Source organism: Sinocyclocheilus rhinocerous, unplaced genomic scaffold, assembly GCF_001515625.1.
Source record: "Sinocyclocheilus rhinocerous isolate Xijiao unplaced genomic scaffold, SAMN03320098_v1.1 scaffold1702, whole genome shotgun sequence".
NCBI classification, from domain to species: domain Eukaryota; kingdom Metazoa; phylum Chordata; class Actinopteri; order Cypriniformes; family Cyprinidae; genus Sinocyclocheilus; species Sinocyclocheilus rhinocerous.
In genome coordinates, this window is record NW_015636534.1 from 27,347 (window position 1) to 41,370 (window position 14,024).

The 14,024-nt window shown below is 38.3% G+C and overlaps 1 protein-coding gene across 1 annotated transcript; it reads right to left on the reverse strand.

Moving 5' to 3' along the window:
- On the reverse strand, positions 1–13,797 carry LOC107747830 (serine/threonine-protein kinase MRCK beta). The gene is made up of 6 exons (XM_016562439.1): positions 13,575–13,797; positions 11,408–11,488; positions 10,730–10,765; positions 5,529–5,690; positions 5,290–5,373; positions 1–465 (listed from the first exon to the last, which is right to left on the reverse strand). Exons 1-6 carry the CDS (start codon positions 13,671–13,673, stop codon positions 61–63), a joined length of 867 nt encoding a protein of 288 aa, XP_016417925.1. The 5' UTR covers positions 13,674–13,797; the 3' UTR covers positions 1–60.
- Positions 13,798–14,024: the final 227 nt, after the last annotated feature.

Here is a 14,024-nt window from a genome sequence, read left to right on the forward strand (position 1 = left end):
AAAAACTTTTATTTTTGATGTGATTAATCGCGATTAATCGTTTTACAGCACTAGAATAATTTAAGAGAGAGCACAAGAATCTGAACTTTTAGAGAGGCCGGACTCGGAGTCACTCATGCCACCTCCTCCCTCTTCAGCCTCGCTGTCCTGCAGAGCTCCATCCGGCTGCGTGTCTGGAGTGGACGGACTCGGCGAGAACTCGGACGGAGCGTCTTCATAGCCGCTGCTTTCGTCGTTATCATCTCCACCCTGAGCACCAGGCTTCTGACTGTGAGACACTGACGGACTCAGTGTCTGGCTGACCGCTTTCTTCAGCTGTAACAGCTGGCTCACGTTCAGATCCACGGATGTGCCTTCGCTGTGTGCGAGCGTCTGTTCGTCTCGGTCCACTGACGTCCCCTCCGGAGTGGCCTGGAGCCAGATGGGCCCCGCCGGCCTCGACTGAAGCGGCTCGCTGCTTCTTTCCTGCAGAGGACACAAAACAATCTTGACACCTAGAAATCAACAGTGACTCGTCAAACATGCCGTTGGTGTGCTCGTTTTCAACTGTACACGGTCAAAAAAATTCCGTAAATTTTACGGTAAAAAACCGGCAGCTGTCATTGCCAGAAGTTTACCGTAAAAATTAGGGTAGCAGCGTTTTAGGTTTTACGGTTTTAACTTAAATTTACAGTTAAATACCGTAATTTCATTAACTGATATAATGTTAATAACCAACCCACTGAAGTACTGAAATCTGTTTTGTACCTTTGTAATACACTGCACCAAAAGCAGGTGGTGATGAGATGATGAACCAAGGCCTATCACAAGCAGCTTTTAAATATTAACATTATATAGAAGGTGCACAATGTGATTCACGCAAACACTAAACACCATCATGGTAACTAAAACTACCATGACACATGGTAACACATGAAACTAAATAATGCAATAAACATTAAATGAACAACATTAGATGTAACATACAACCCTAATTTACACAACTGATAAGAAAAAAACTAAGAAGAAACATAGTTATTTCAACAACAAAAAAACATCAAATTTGAAATGTAACGCAGGGAATTCTGGGAATGTCAATTTACCGTCAATCTTTTTCACTTCCAAAAACGGTATACTACCGTAAAACTACATGTAATGTCCAATACAGTTTTTCACCGTATATAGTAGGGGAATTTACCGTTAACCGTTTAACAGGTTTTTATTGTAGCATTTTTACAGTCTTTTACCGTTAAATTCACAGTCATTTTTTTATATGTGCTGATCACTTCACAGGATTCAGAACAGCCGGTTATTATTAGGGTTGTCAAATTAAAATCTGAATTACGCAAGTCACTGAATTAAAAAAAAATTGCAAATGCAAATGCAAAAACCTGTGCATTTGAGTTTTAGGCATGTCACGAGGAGCTGGATGTGATGACGACGCAGCTGACACAGTGTGTTTTTGTTAGTTCAGTTCATTAGATGCGGCACTGCTGCGTTGTTCACTTGAAAAGTGGACTTTTTGCTGGACTATAAAGGTAGGAATAAATAGCTTTAACCTATAAGGATGTGACGTGACCGCAAGACTCGTGAAGTGAACTAACAGACTCTAAGCAATGAATTAATCTGTTTCTGTTTCGTAGAATTTGGTCTTGGCTAAATTATAGTTTTAACTTATTTGAAATGTTTCCATCCAAAGAATCAAATTAAACTTATGCGCAAAACTGGAATATCGCATAAAGCATTTGCGAATAAAGCACCGTTTCCATTCAACGAGTCAAAGAGAACAAAATCGTCACTTCCTGATAAACTGGCACTAAATATCACTAAGAAAACTAGGAGAAGCCACTGAATATATTAATTTTCATATATGATAAATTACTTGCGCCTCAGAGCAGACGAAACACAATGAATGCTGTCAATGCTTTCGGAGGTAGATGCCAGCTGTTTGTGAATGCAGTCGTGTAAGACAATTATACAGAAATACTTTGACGACAGACTTTGCTCGTGCATTTCAGAATGACCATAACAACATATAGATTCTGTGAACGAGATCGGTCCGCTGCTAATCAAGTTATCTCGTCTCATAGCGCAAAGTCACATTACTTTTTCGATGCGCATGGAGGAATTTATTCGGTAAATGTGTTTCCATCGTAGTTGATGCACATTTTTTCTTACCGGATAAAAAGTTTATCCTACTCAAATGTGTGCGTAAGTTTTTTATGCGCATTTTTAGAATTTATGCACATCTCCGCGTTTTCATCCAGCGTTTTTTTTTAATGCGATAGTCCAAAATGCGCATAAAAATAGGTGGATGGTTAATTTTCATATATGATAAATTACTTGCGCCTCAGAGCAGACGAAACACAATGAATGCTGTCAATGCTTTCGGAGGTAGATGCCAGCTGTTTGTGAATGCAGTCGTGTAAGACAATTATACAGAAATACTTTGACGACAGACTTTGCTCGTGCATTTCAGAATGACCATAACAACATATAGATTCTGTGAACGAGATCGGTCCGCTGCTAATCAAGTTATCTCGTCTCATAGCGCAAAGTCACATTACTTTTTCGATGCGCATGGAGGAATTTATTCGGTAAATGTGTTTCCATCGTAGTTGATGCACATTTTTTCTTACCGGATAAAAAGTTTATCCTACTCAAATGTGTGCGTAAGTTTTTTATGCGCATTTTTAGAATTTATGCACATCTCCGCGTTTTCATCCAGCGTTTTTTTTTAATGCGATAGTCCAAAATGCGCATAAAAATAGGTGGATGGAAACATAGCTAATGTTTGCTTAAGTAGATGCGTTGAGGAATTTTCTTTTTTAATTGGGAAATTTTAATTATATTCTCAGACCTGCCAACCTGTACGCATTTTGCATAGTGGATACGCATTTTGACCTCAAAGTACGCTGGTTTGTCACGATTTGTCACTTTAAACTACGCACAAACCTGGTGACGCCTCTGTCCACACTCAGTACTCAAATCAAGCAACAGAAAAAGATGAAGAGTTCGACCAATTAGAGCATTTTTTTTCCCCAGTTTTGCGTTTAAATAATTTCCATGCATTTTATTTCTCTCCAAACCGGCTCTGTTTGTGTGTCCGTGAGTCTGCACGCTGAGATGAGAAAACGCCTTCCCGCTATAATGAGCATTTGACAAAGCAACACACGCTAAACATCTTCCCTTCAGATGACTTAAAATGACAAGGGTTTCTAAACCTGCTGTCCAACAAAAGAAAATATTATAACATGTTTTTATACCACAACAGTCAAGTGTTGAAAAAACGAACTTTTGTCTGTCTGTCTGTCTGTCTGTCTGCCTGTCTATCTATCTATCTGTCTGTCTGTCTGTCTGTCTATATGTCTGTCTGTCTGACTGTCTGTCTATCTATCTATCTATCTATCTGTCTATCTATCTATCTATCTATCTATCTATCTATCTGTCTGTCTGTCTGTCTGTCTGTCTGTCTGTCTGTCTATCTAAAATTTTGTGATCTGATGTGGCTTCTTATCACAGAATGACACAGACATATATCCTACACTGTAATAAAGGCTATGTCAATTAGCAATGGATCATAAATTATGATTACTTATTATTAAAATACCCGAGGAAGTTTTAAGAACACTGATAAACTATACATTGTTGCAGTCGAGTGTTTATTGTCTTTATGTTTGATCAGTTTAAGCGTTTCTATATTCTTTTTGTTCAGCTACAGCAATGCCTTTGTCCATATAAGGGATTTCCTGGAGCGTCATCAGTTCTAGTACTTCTGTGATGCATATGTGGATTTTCTGCACAAGTGCGCCCTCCGGCTTCCAGTATGAATGAAACAGACATTACATGTGTTTATAGCACTAAATAATGGCAAGTCCATAAAAATAATACTTCTCTCAAAAGAAAATTGAAGTAGACATATGATAATCCATGTTTTTCTACAGTGTACAGAAGTTTACTATAAGTTTTAATTGAAGTGTACTAATTTTTTATTTTTTTTTAATCGCATTTTAAATCACAGATGGCACAAAATACTCTGATGTGCCAAGCCATCAGAACCAAACTGAAAACCGTGGTTAAAAACTGAGGTATTTATTGAACCGTGGGCTAACTGTATTGTTGCATCCTTTACTCTAAAATACTGTATAACAGGAATAGCACAAAGGTGTGTGTGAATGAGTGCAGACCCTGAGTTCTAACCTTTGGAAAATATTTAACATTAAATCTTGCATTTTGCACATTGTGTAAACTTATTTGAGGCACATGATTGGTAGTCTGTTGCTAAGCATTTAGCCGTACCCAGCTACACAACATTATTTCACAGTGCACTGTTTGCACTGCACAGTCTGTTTGACTAGTGGGTTAACAGTTAACCTGCTAACCTGCTTTCAGAATGACAGTCTGCTGTTCTGTGTCAACATTATGCATTACACTGTCTGTTAAAGCGCTTGTCTTCTCATATTACTGATGCACCTCCACTTATCTGTTTAAAACATCATGCACTTTGAACAAAGTCATGTCATTTCATTGTTTTAAATAAAAGCGGGCCACTTTATTTGGTTTATATTTGCTCACTGTGCCCTCTTGTCGGTGTAGGAGACAATACAGTACTTTCTAGCGTATCACTCTACACTTTATTTTGCTCACATAATAGAATAATTGCAACTGAAATCTACAGTACTGTGCAAAAGCCTTAGAACACTAGTATTTTCAGCAGCTAAAAATGGTTTTAAGTTATTTCTATCTTTTGCTGTAGTGTGTCAGTAGGAAATATCAGTTTACATTTCCAAACATTCATTTGGCCATTAATTGTAATAATCCAGTGAGATTTTTGTGCTGCACACAAAGATCTGATCTGATCATCATCAGTCTGTCTGGAGTCACATGAAGAAACAGAACAAACTGAGACTCAATCCAGAAGAACTGTGGAGAACAACGTCTCCAAGACTTTTGCAAGTACTGTACATCTCATGTCCATTTATTTGTTTATTTGGAAACAAATAAACCTTTTAGGTTGATCCAAGACCCTTCCACTCCACATTTGTCACCTTCGTTAGGGTTTAAATTGACTTCATTATCCCTTACTTACAACTGAGCACTCGTAAAAACACATCCTCCAGAAGCTCAAGCCTCTTTCATTCACCAGAACATATCCAGGCACATTTTTAACATGTTTTATGATAAATGGCAAGGTTCTCCAAATACGGTTACGTAAGCACACAGAAACCGCCAGCCTGTCTCTCCTTTGGCTTTACGCTGTAGTTTCTGTTCGTTTCTAAATGTGATTAGGCAAGCTTAGTCTTTCCTCACCTCTCTTAACCTCTCCAGCTCCCGCTTTAATGAGGCAAGCATGTCCTCCGACTTCCTCCTCATCTCTCGTTCTCGCTCCAGCTCCTGCGGTCAAAATCACAGCGAGTTAAACAGAAGGACGTGAAGTCCATGCAATGAATCCATTACTCAGTCAAAAGTAATCTTTTACAAAAGTTTTCCCGCTTAGGTCTGAAACAGACCTCTACCGTTTACATCGGTCTCACACATCTCTACAGTACCATGGTGAGATTGAGATTGTCTCTCTGGGTCTCAGCGAGCATCTCCTCCGTGCCCTCGAGGGCGTCCTGAAGACAGTCCACCTGGAACAGAACAGCCTCCTGCTGCAGCTCCAGGGTCCGCACCTCCTGCAGACAACCCTCGTAGCTCGCTCTCAGCTCCATCTGCACCGGGGAACAAAACACCCTCAAAACAAGCACTGGCAGCAGAGATGCTCAGAACGTCTCAGCCCTTACGAAAATTAACCATGGTTCTACTACAAATAAAACCAAAAAACCATGGTTAATTTTCATAAAGGAGAGTTTGCAAGGTAGAGAGTCAGGATATTTTAACAACATGCTAATCACATTAGAAACATGCTAGCAACATGCTAATCCTGATAGCCACATAGTAGTAACATGCTGATCATGCTAAAACATGATAGCAGCATGCTAATCATGCTAGAGACATGCTAACAACAGGCTAATCATGCAAGAAACATTCTAGAAACATGCTAACAGTGTGCTAAAAACATGCTAATCATGCCATAAAAATGTTAGCAACATAAAACATGCTAGACTGTCTGTCTGTCTATCTATCTCTCTGTCTGTCTATCTATCTGTCTGTCTGTCTGTCTGTCTGTCTGTCTATCTATCTCTCTGTCTGTCTGTCTGTCTATCTGTCTGTCTGTCTATCTCTCTGTCTGTCTGTCTATCTGTCTGTCTGTCTATTTATCATCTATCTATCTATCTATCTGTCTGTCTGTCTGTCTGTCTTCTGTCTATCTATCTATCTATCTATCTATCTATCTATCTAAATTTTCAAACTTCAAGCTTTTACAACTGCTTTAAACTTTCAGGCTAGACTTTCTCAAGCCAACCTAAAGTTTTAAAAGTTATTTATTAGAGATTCATTCTTTTAAACAGCTAAAAGAACAAAGTGGTCCAGATCTGACTTTCTTTAGAGTCCTGTAGGTCAGAAAAGACATGAGTTTGACTCTCTGAAGGCTTCAGCATATTAAGGGTGTCTGAGGAGGATCTCCATCGACCGCTCTGTCTGCTATTAAAACCAGCGTCAAGAGTGTCTTCTGTGACCGTTTGTGGATTTCGTCATTCTTTGAGTCATGTTATGCTGTCACTTTCACAAGAGGCCAAGTGTCGTATACACATTCAATCAAATGGCCATGACAAGCAGCTTATGAGCAAACAGGAGCGGAGGCAAATGAAAGAACAGGGCAGCTGGGATTTTAAACATAACTGGTGTGTATTTTGGTACAATGGTTTCACTGATCCGATCACAAAACATTTCGGACCCTGTTTCACCAAAACTGCATGTTACGACCATGCAATATTGAGCTATGATTATCTGCATCAGTTCTCATTTTGACTCCCAAGTTAACATGGCAAGCAATATTACTGAAATGGACTGAGGCTGTGCCGCCCCGTCATACTCAATGCCACATTATTCCTTCACCTTGAAAAGAGAGTTCAAGAGTGCGATGGTTATTGCACCTTTCTATTTTATTGACAAATATCTATCAATCCTACAACAGTTTAATTAATTTACTATTTTCATTTGTTAAAGGTGCACTATACAGGATTTCCCCAAAAACAAAGTATAGACTCGTACAAAAAAAATCCCTCTCAATCATGAATACATCACATCAATACATGATCCAGCAGAAGTGTGTTGGTGTCCACAGAGACACTGGCTGTATTTTCTGGTTTATTAACAAGCTAAACTAAAGATGGCTACACTCGTTCAGAAAATTACAGCCAGTCATCTAATTATTAGCGTAACTGCTTGCTCATATACACACAAAAAATGCCATTTATGCATGATTAACAATATTTGAAAACATTTATATATATATACATATATATATGCACAAACAGCTCATCACTCAGTTGTCCTGCTCTTGGGCCGCTGTCTCATGTGATACTTGGCTGTGTGCGTTCTGTCAGCTGAGATGATGTCAGAGACAAGGGGCGTGGCTTCTGGTAGTGTTGTGCCCGCCCACAAGGAGGGGCTAAGTTTGAATGCTGTGTTTACAGACAGTAACCAAAAATCCTGCATAGAGCACTTTTACATTTAAAGCTACATCCACAGTTTTTATTTTATAGTGCTTTTCACAATCCATGCATTTTTTTATCACTAAAACATCAAGGTGACATTTCTAAGGTGATATAACATATTTCTACATATGTTTTACTTGATAGTGTGTGTAAAACATGCTCTCCACAACAGTCTGACCTGTCATTCTCATCACACAAACAATGTTAGTATCATGAGCCAAAGTTCCTATTAAAGCTGCAGCATATTTCAGTTTATTCTGGACAAGAGCAGTCCATTCAGATATGAAGAAGCTGCCATGTTAAACCATCACACACACCTCATTTTACGAGACGTTTAGGGATGGACAATAGGCTATGCATCAAATATCTTTAGGAGATTTATTGTCACAGACCTTGAAACTCTGGCAAGTTCTTTAATCATAACAATAGCCTTTTTTATAGAGTAAGAAATTATATCAAATTATAAAATATTTATAGGATCTTAATATTTTCTTATCACCATATAATGCATTCACCTTTACAAATCAAGGTTCTACAAATATACAAAAACATGTCACATTAGGTAGATGCTTTAACAACATTAATTACATTTTTAGACCACCAGTTCGTGGGTAATATCAGTTAACGTTGGCAGTAGGTCTATAAGACAATACCTGGGGGGTATTCTAGAAAGCAGGTTATGTGACATTCCCGGTTATGTTGATAAACTCAGCATGAGGTTCCAAAAACGGAGGTAACTTTTAGGGTATGTAAGTAGCCACAGCAACTTATTCTCTGAACATAACCTGCTCCGGAGTAGCTTCTGTTTCAGGGTGAGTTCACTTCAGCGATAGTTATCTGTATAAATGTGACCCTGGAGCACAAAACCAGTCATAAGGGTCAAGTTTTTGAAATTGAGATTTTCTGAATAAATAAGCTTTCCATTGATGTATTTGCTCGAGATACAACTATTTGAAAATCTAGAATCTGAGGGTGCAAACAAATCAAATATTGAGAAAATCATCTTTAAAGTTGTCCAAATGAAGTTCTTAGCAATGCATATTACTGATCAAAAATTAAGTTTTGATATATTTACGGTAGGAAATTTACAAAATATCTTCATGGAACATGATCTTTACTTAATATCCTAATGATTTTTGGCATTAAAGAAAAATCAATAATTTTGACCCATACAATGTATTGTTGGCTATTGCTACAAATATACCCCAGCGACTTAACACTGCTTTTGTGCTGCAGGGTCACAAATTATAAAACGCTATTATAACAAGGTAATTTTTTATTTATTATATTATATATTTATTTCATTTTATATTATCATCTCACACATCATGGGTCGGCATGGGCTGAATGAACTTGCTCCCGGATGCGTTTTTGAAACCAACATACCTCGAGTAAGCAAGGTTTGGGTTAATCAACCAAGAGTTCAGGGTTTAGCAGATGGTAAGTTAACCTTGCTTTCTGGAATACACCCCTGCTGTATTGTCAGAAAATAAAGGAACATGTGACATGAACAAAACAAACTCTGCACAAAACCTGTCAGCTTCCTAATGATATAATTCTGTTTCTACTCCAAACTGAGATATAATCATTTTAATGCTGTTTTGAATTTCGCTGCGAGTGTTCGTTTTCTCACTGTGGACTCTTCTCTTGTGTGTTTTTGTCGGGGATCTGGCTTATGTTTTCTTCGGCCCGGCGTTCCTGTGTTGTCGTGTTGAATAAAGCATGAGGCTTTGGGGCTTTTCCGTGTGTTCTCGTGTCTTCATGTTTTGTGTGAACAGATGGATTTAGCTGTGTTTGTTTCTAAGTGCCACGTGTTCTGCCATCTATTGTCTTTACCCCAATCTTCTAGTGTTTGGATTATTGGTTCATTTTCCCCTCCTGCTCTTCCTCGTTACCCTCCTATTATCCTTCCCTATTTAAGCGTTCCCAGTCCTGTGTCAGATTGTAAACAAACGTTTGCTGTTACTGAGCTCTGCGCTCGAGTCTTTGTCTCCTCAGACAGACCTGGCAGTGAAGATCTGGCCTCGTAATCCTTCATGTAAGACTCTCTCTGCCTAGCTGGGTCTGTGCCGCTTGCCAATTTTATAGACTCATTTAGTGGAACTATGGTTGTTTTGATGCATCCCAGTGGAACAAAGTCTTTATTCCACTGCATTCCACTTTTATTTATAACACGGACTGATCAGTGACTTTTCCTGCAGGATTGTGTGCATTATGAGTCAGACATTGTACCATTAACTCAACTGATATATTCGACACACACTGAAAAAAAATGATACTACATTTTTTTAAGGTCAGTGGTTGCAAACAATTTATTTTAGCTACATTTAAATAAACAAATTTAGTTGAAAGTTACGCAACTAAATTTGTTTATTTAAATGTAGCTAAAATAAATTGATTGCAACCACTGACCTTAAAAACAAAAATTTGTAAATTCAATGAATCATTTTTTTTTCAGTGCACGGTGATGTGTCGTTCATGATTGAAACGAGTCTTATTAGATTTTTAAAATGAAAATGGATTCAAATTAGCATGCCGACAAACCTACAGAGAGACTCGAGCAAGAGTGTTTAAGCACCATCAGCATTTTCTCAAAAAAAAAAAATATATATATATTTAATTCTTGTCAACTTCTGAGATTGACTTTTATCCAGCTAAAACAACCGTAGCCTAAATACATAAGTTATGCCTTCAATAATATCTTTCTGTTTTTCTATCTTATAATCTGTTTATCTATCTAATGAGAACCAAAGCAATGCTCCAGGAAGAACAGGACAAAAACTCAGTCTGGTTTGATCACTTTAGCAGTCATGTGCTCTTGAGGAGAGGCTCATGAGTCAGTGCATGAGACATGCGTAACGATGATTTGCTCATCTACACGAAGACTGGAGACACACCTGTTTATGATTCACTCAGACTCACCTTACGTGAGTCACAGCCCTCAGCACCTCCACACCTGCTCCTCAAACCCTCCAGACTTCATGTGTCTCAGCTCACTTTCAGGACTCTTATTATACTGTAGCACTGACCTGTACTGCCTGGAGCCTAGCTTAGCATGCATCACATGTCACTGCCACTTTTATGAAACAGCAGCTTATGTAATTCATAGCAGTAAACATCAAATTTGGTAGAAAAGGTGAAAAACTTACCATTTCTATGTTTTCAGAAAGTAGATCATCTTCACTCTTAAAAAAAAAGGAACAAATTTTCATTGCTATACAAAACAAACCAATGTTTAAAATCTTAAAACTAATTAGTACATCCTGTTCAGCAAATATAGTTCTGTAAGAGAAACTTAAAGGAACAGGTTTGTAGAAATGTAGCATTGCATCAGTGTCTCAGCAGTGGATGCTCTGCAGTGAATGGGTGCCGTCAGAATGAGAGTCCAAACAGCTGATAAAAACACATATAATAATAATAATCCAAAACTATATGACTTTTTCACAGGAGGAAGTGTTATTATGGATTATGAATGCTGGATTAGTTTCAGCTTTTGTCTTCTCCAGATGTTAACTGATGGACTGGAGTGCTGTGGATTATTGTTGTGTTTTTATCAGCTGTTTGGACTCTCATTCTGACGGCACCCATTCACTGCAGAGCATCCATTGCTGAGACACTGATGCAATGCTACATTTCTACAAACCTGATGAAGAAACAAACTCATCCTAATCTCGGATGGCCCGAGGATGAGCACATTTTCAGCTCCTTTATTTTCTGGCTGAACTATTCCTCTAAGCACACTGGAAGAGTGATGTTCTGCTCTATAATTCACTATCAATTCACTGCCTAAAAGCAAACGCTTAAGCTGCAATCATCACAATACTAACATGGCTTTCTTGTCTTTGTCCTCTTTTTAATGATCCATATCTGCTATCGCTGCGTGACAGGTGTCTGCTCGATTCTTCTGCCTGCAGGACAAAAACAACAATTACATTATTGATTAGAAGTATACAACAACAAAGAAATCTAAGTGACAAACTGCATTTCCATATATTTACATTATTTGTCACACAATGTAATTTTGTACTAAAACATGGTAAAACGTGGGACTTTGAAGTGTGTTTTAACGGCATCATATATAATATATAATAATATAGGCAAATAGTTCCAAATGCATTATTTTATAATAATATAATTATTTCTTTTGGTCAAGAAAATCCCACGTGTCATGTGACTAGATTTTAAATCGTCTTCAATTGTTGTTTTTTTTAAACCATGTCCTGTGTCTGCTTACAGTGCATGAACCTAAAACTTCACGATCCTCTCCTATGAATTCACACACATTCACTCTCTCTGTCTAAACATCACGTGATGATTCAGAGCAGTCTGTCTGCTGCAGCAATGCTGTTGTATATAAACCACCGCAAGTGCACTGAGCAACAATGAGATCGCCGTATGCATTTCATTCAGATAAAGTCCTTCACACATACTGATACGAGGCAATCATTCCTCATAATCACAACAGCTCAGGAGTTATAAATACTGTGAAAGTGTGAGAATTAACCTGAGCTAGTCGACAAAAGTGAGCTGTGAGAGGTGTTTACTTTTCAATTAAACTGTTATGAACTTTTAAAAACGGTTATGTGTGTGTATATATATATAGAGAGAGAGTTCCACATGTAATTTATATTGATTATGCAAAGAAGTTACCCAATCACAGTCTTAAAAGTGACCCGTCCCTTTAAACAGAGTCAGAAAACAGCCTTTTATTTATAAATTAACACAATTGTGATGTAAAAACAAAAATCCTACTAACAGTATAAGTGCACCTCAGGAAACTTCATAAAATAACATTTTAAAAATGCAGTTCATGATTATTTTTTCTTTATTCCCTTAAATCCTTTTAATACCTGGTTTTGAGACCAATTCTGACATCATATTCTGACATCATCAGGTTTCTCTGCTTTAAATAACAAGAACCATTACATTTGTATATTTAAAAAAATCCCCCTAACCACCCCATAAAAATGCTGATTCATGATTTATGGTAACACTAGATTTTTTTTTTTTTTTTTAAAGGGGTCATGTGATGCTATTTTAAAGATCATTATTTTATGTATTTTATGTTGGTATGTGGGGGCGTGTTTGAACGAGCCGTTTTAGGGGGGCGTGGCTGACTCTTAACTTTTATAAAGAATATCTCTTTGGTTTTGAGACTTTAGTCTTTGCAACTTTACAGATCTTCTTTATGCACCAAGAGCTTGTAACACTCCAAAGAGAAAGGAAAACTTGAAATCGCATCATATGACCCCTTTAACGACTTCAGGACTGTAGGTGATTTGTAAAAGATGCTGAAATCACAATGACAGCTCGCACAAACACACACACAATCACTAACCTCATAGCGGGTTTATACAATATTGCATTATTTAGGGAAAAAAAACTGCTGTAAGCATCTCTGAAAATAAAACATCATGTGATTATGATCTGACCATGACGTCAGCGAGCAATATTTGAGTTTTTCTTTACAAAATCACTGAGCAAAGCAGGATTTTTACTATCACATTGGTCAGAACGACACTATAAGATTTTAATATTTGCTTTCAGTAAAGTCAGTAAATCGAGAAGATAAACATGGACAGCTCAGCTAAATCCTATTGTTGTATCACGACTGTGTTTGAAGAAAAAGAAACATCTTAAAATCATCTTTGCACCGTGTTTCATCGCGAGATTCAGCTTCATCATCGGAGGGTGTGCTCTGCTGAAATAACACGACGCCCTTATTTATGAAGAGTTACAGTACAACTGTTACTAATAATCACGTAAATGTTCGGGTTTGTTTGTTTAATTAAAGATGTGTGTTTTCATCATTATCCGTCACATCCTGATGCTACAGTCAGAGAAACCCGAAGAGCAGCCCGAGTCGAGCGTTATGTAATATTATTATTGTCAAGCTATCGAGGCTTTGTGTTTTCTAGCAGGTAATGTAATCCAGCAGACACGACCATCAGAGATCAGAAATCGAGTCAGACAAAGCAGATGTGATTGACTCACGTCTCTGATAATGTGCTTTAGAGACTCGTCTTCGCTCATTCCTCGAGACAGCGTCCGTTTCCTCAGCGAACCCACTTTCTCAAGGTTGCCTGAATGCATCTTCCCAGGTGTAAAGACTCTTCTAGTGTCCAGAGAAAGTGTCAAAGGAGACCGTGTCTTGAAAATGTTCCTTCTCTACCGGAGGACAGTGTTCTTGTTGTTTAGGGTGGGTTCTTCTGTTGTGTTGCTGTGGGCGGGGCGTTGAGACTCTCGCGTGGGCGGGGCGTGGATACTCTCGAGTGGGCGGGGCGTGGATCTCGAGTGGGCGGATCTATTTCGCCATCGAGTTTCATTCTGTGTGAGTTTATCTTCGAACGCCTGGATTCCAGCTCCAGAATCAGATCGCTGAGGGTGCTTCTTAAATTAGTGAGGTTGCTGTGGGCGGGGCGTTGAGACTCTCGCGTGGGCGGG

Bases quoted from the DNA above. Each gene is read 5' to 3' on its own strand.
- LOC107747830 (XM_016562439.1), bottom strand. From the start codon at position 13,673: ATGCATTCAGGCAACCTTGAGAAAGTGGGTTCGCTGAGGAAACGGACG. The intron at 10,766-11,407 runs GTTAGTATTGTG...TTTTTTTTTAAG, and splicing joins GACAAAGACAAGAAAGCCAT to AGTGAAGATGATCTACTTTC. The intron at 5,691-10,729 runs GTAAGTTTTTCA...TCCCCGGTGCAG, and splicing joins TTTCTGAAAACATAGAAATG to ATGGAGCTGAGAGCGAGCTA.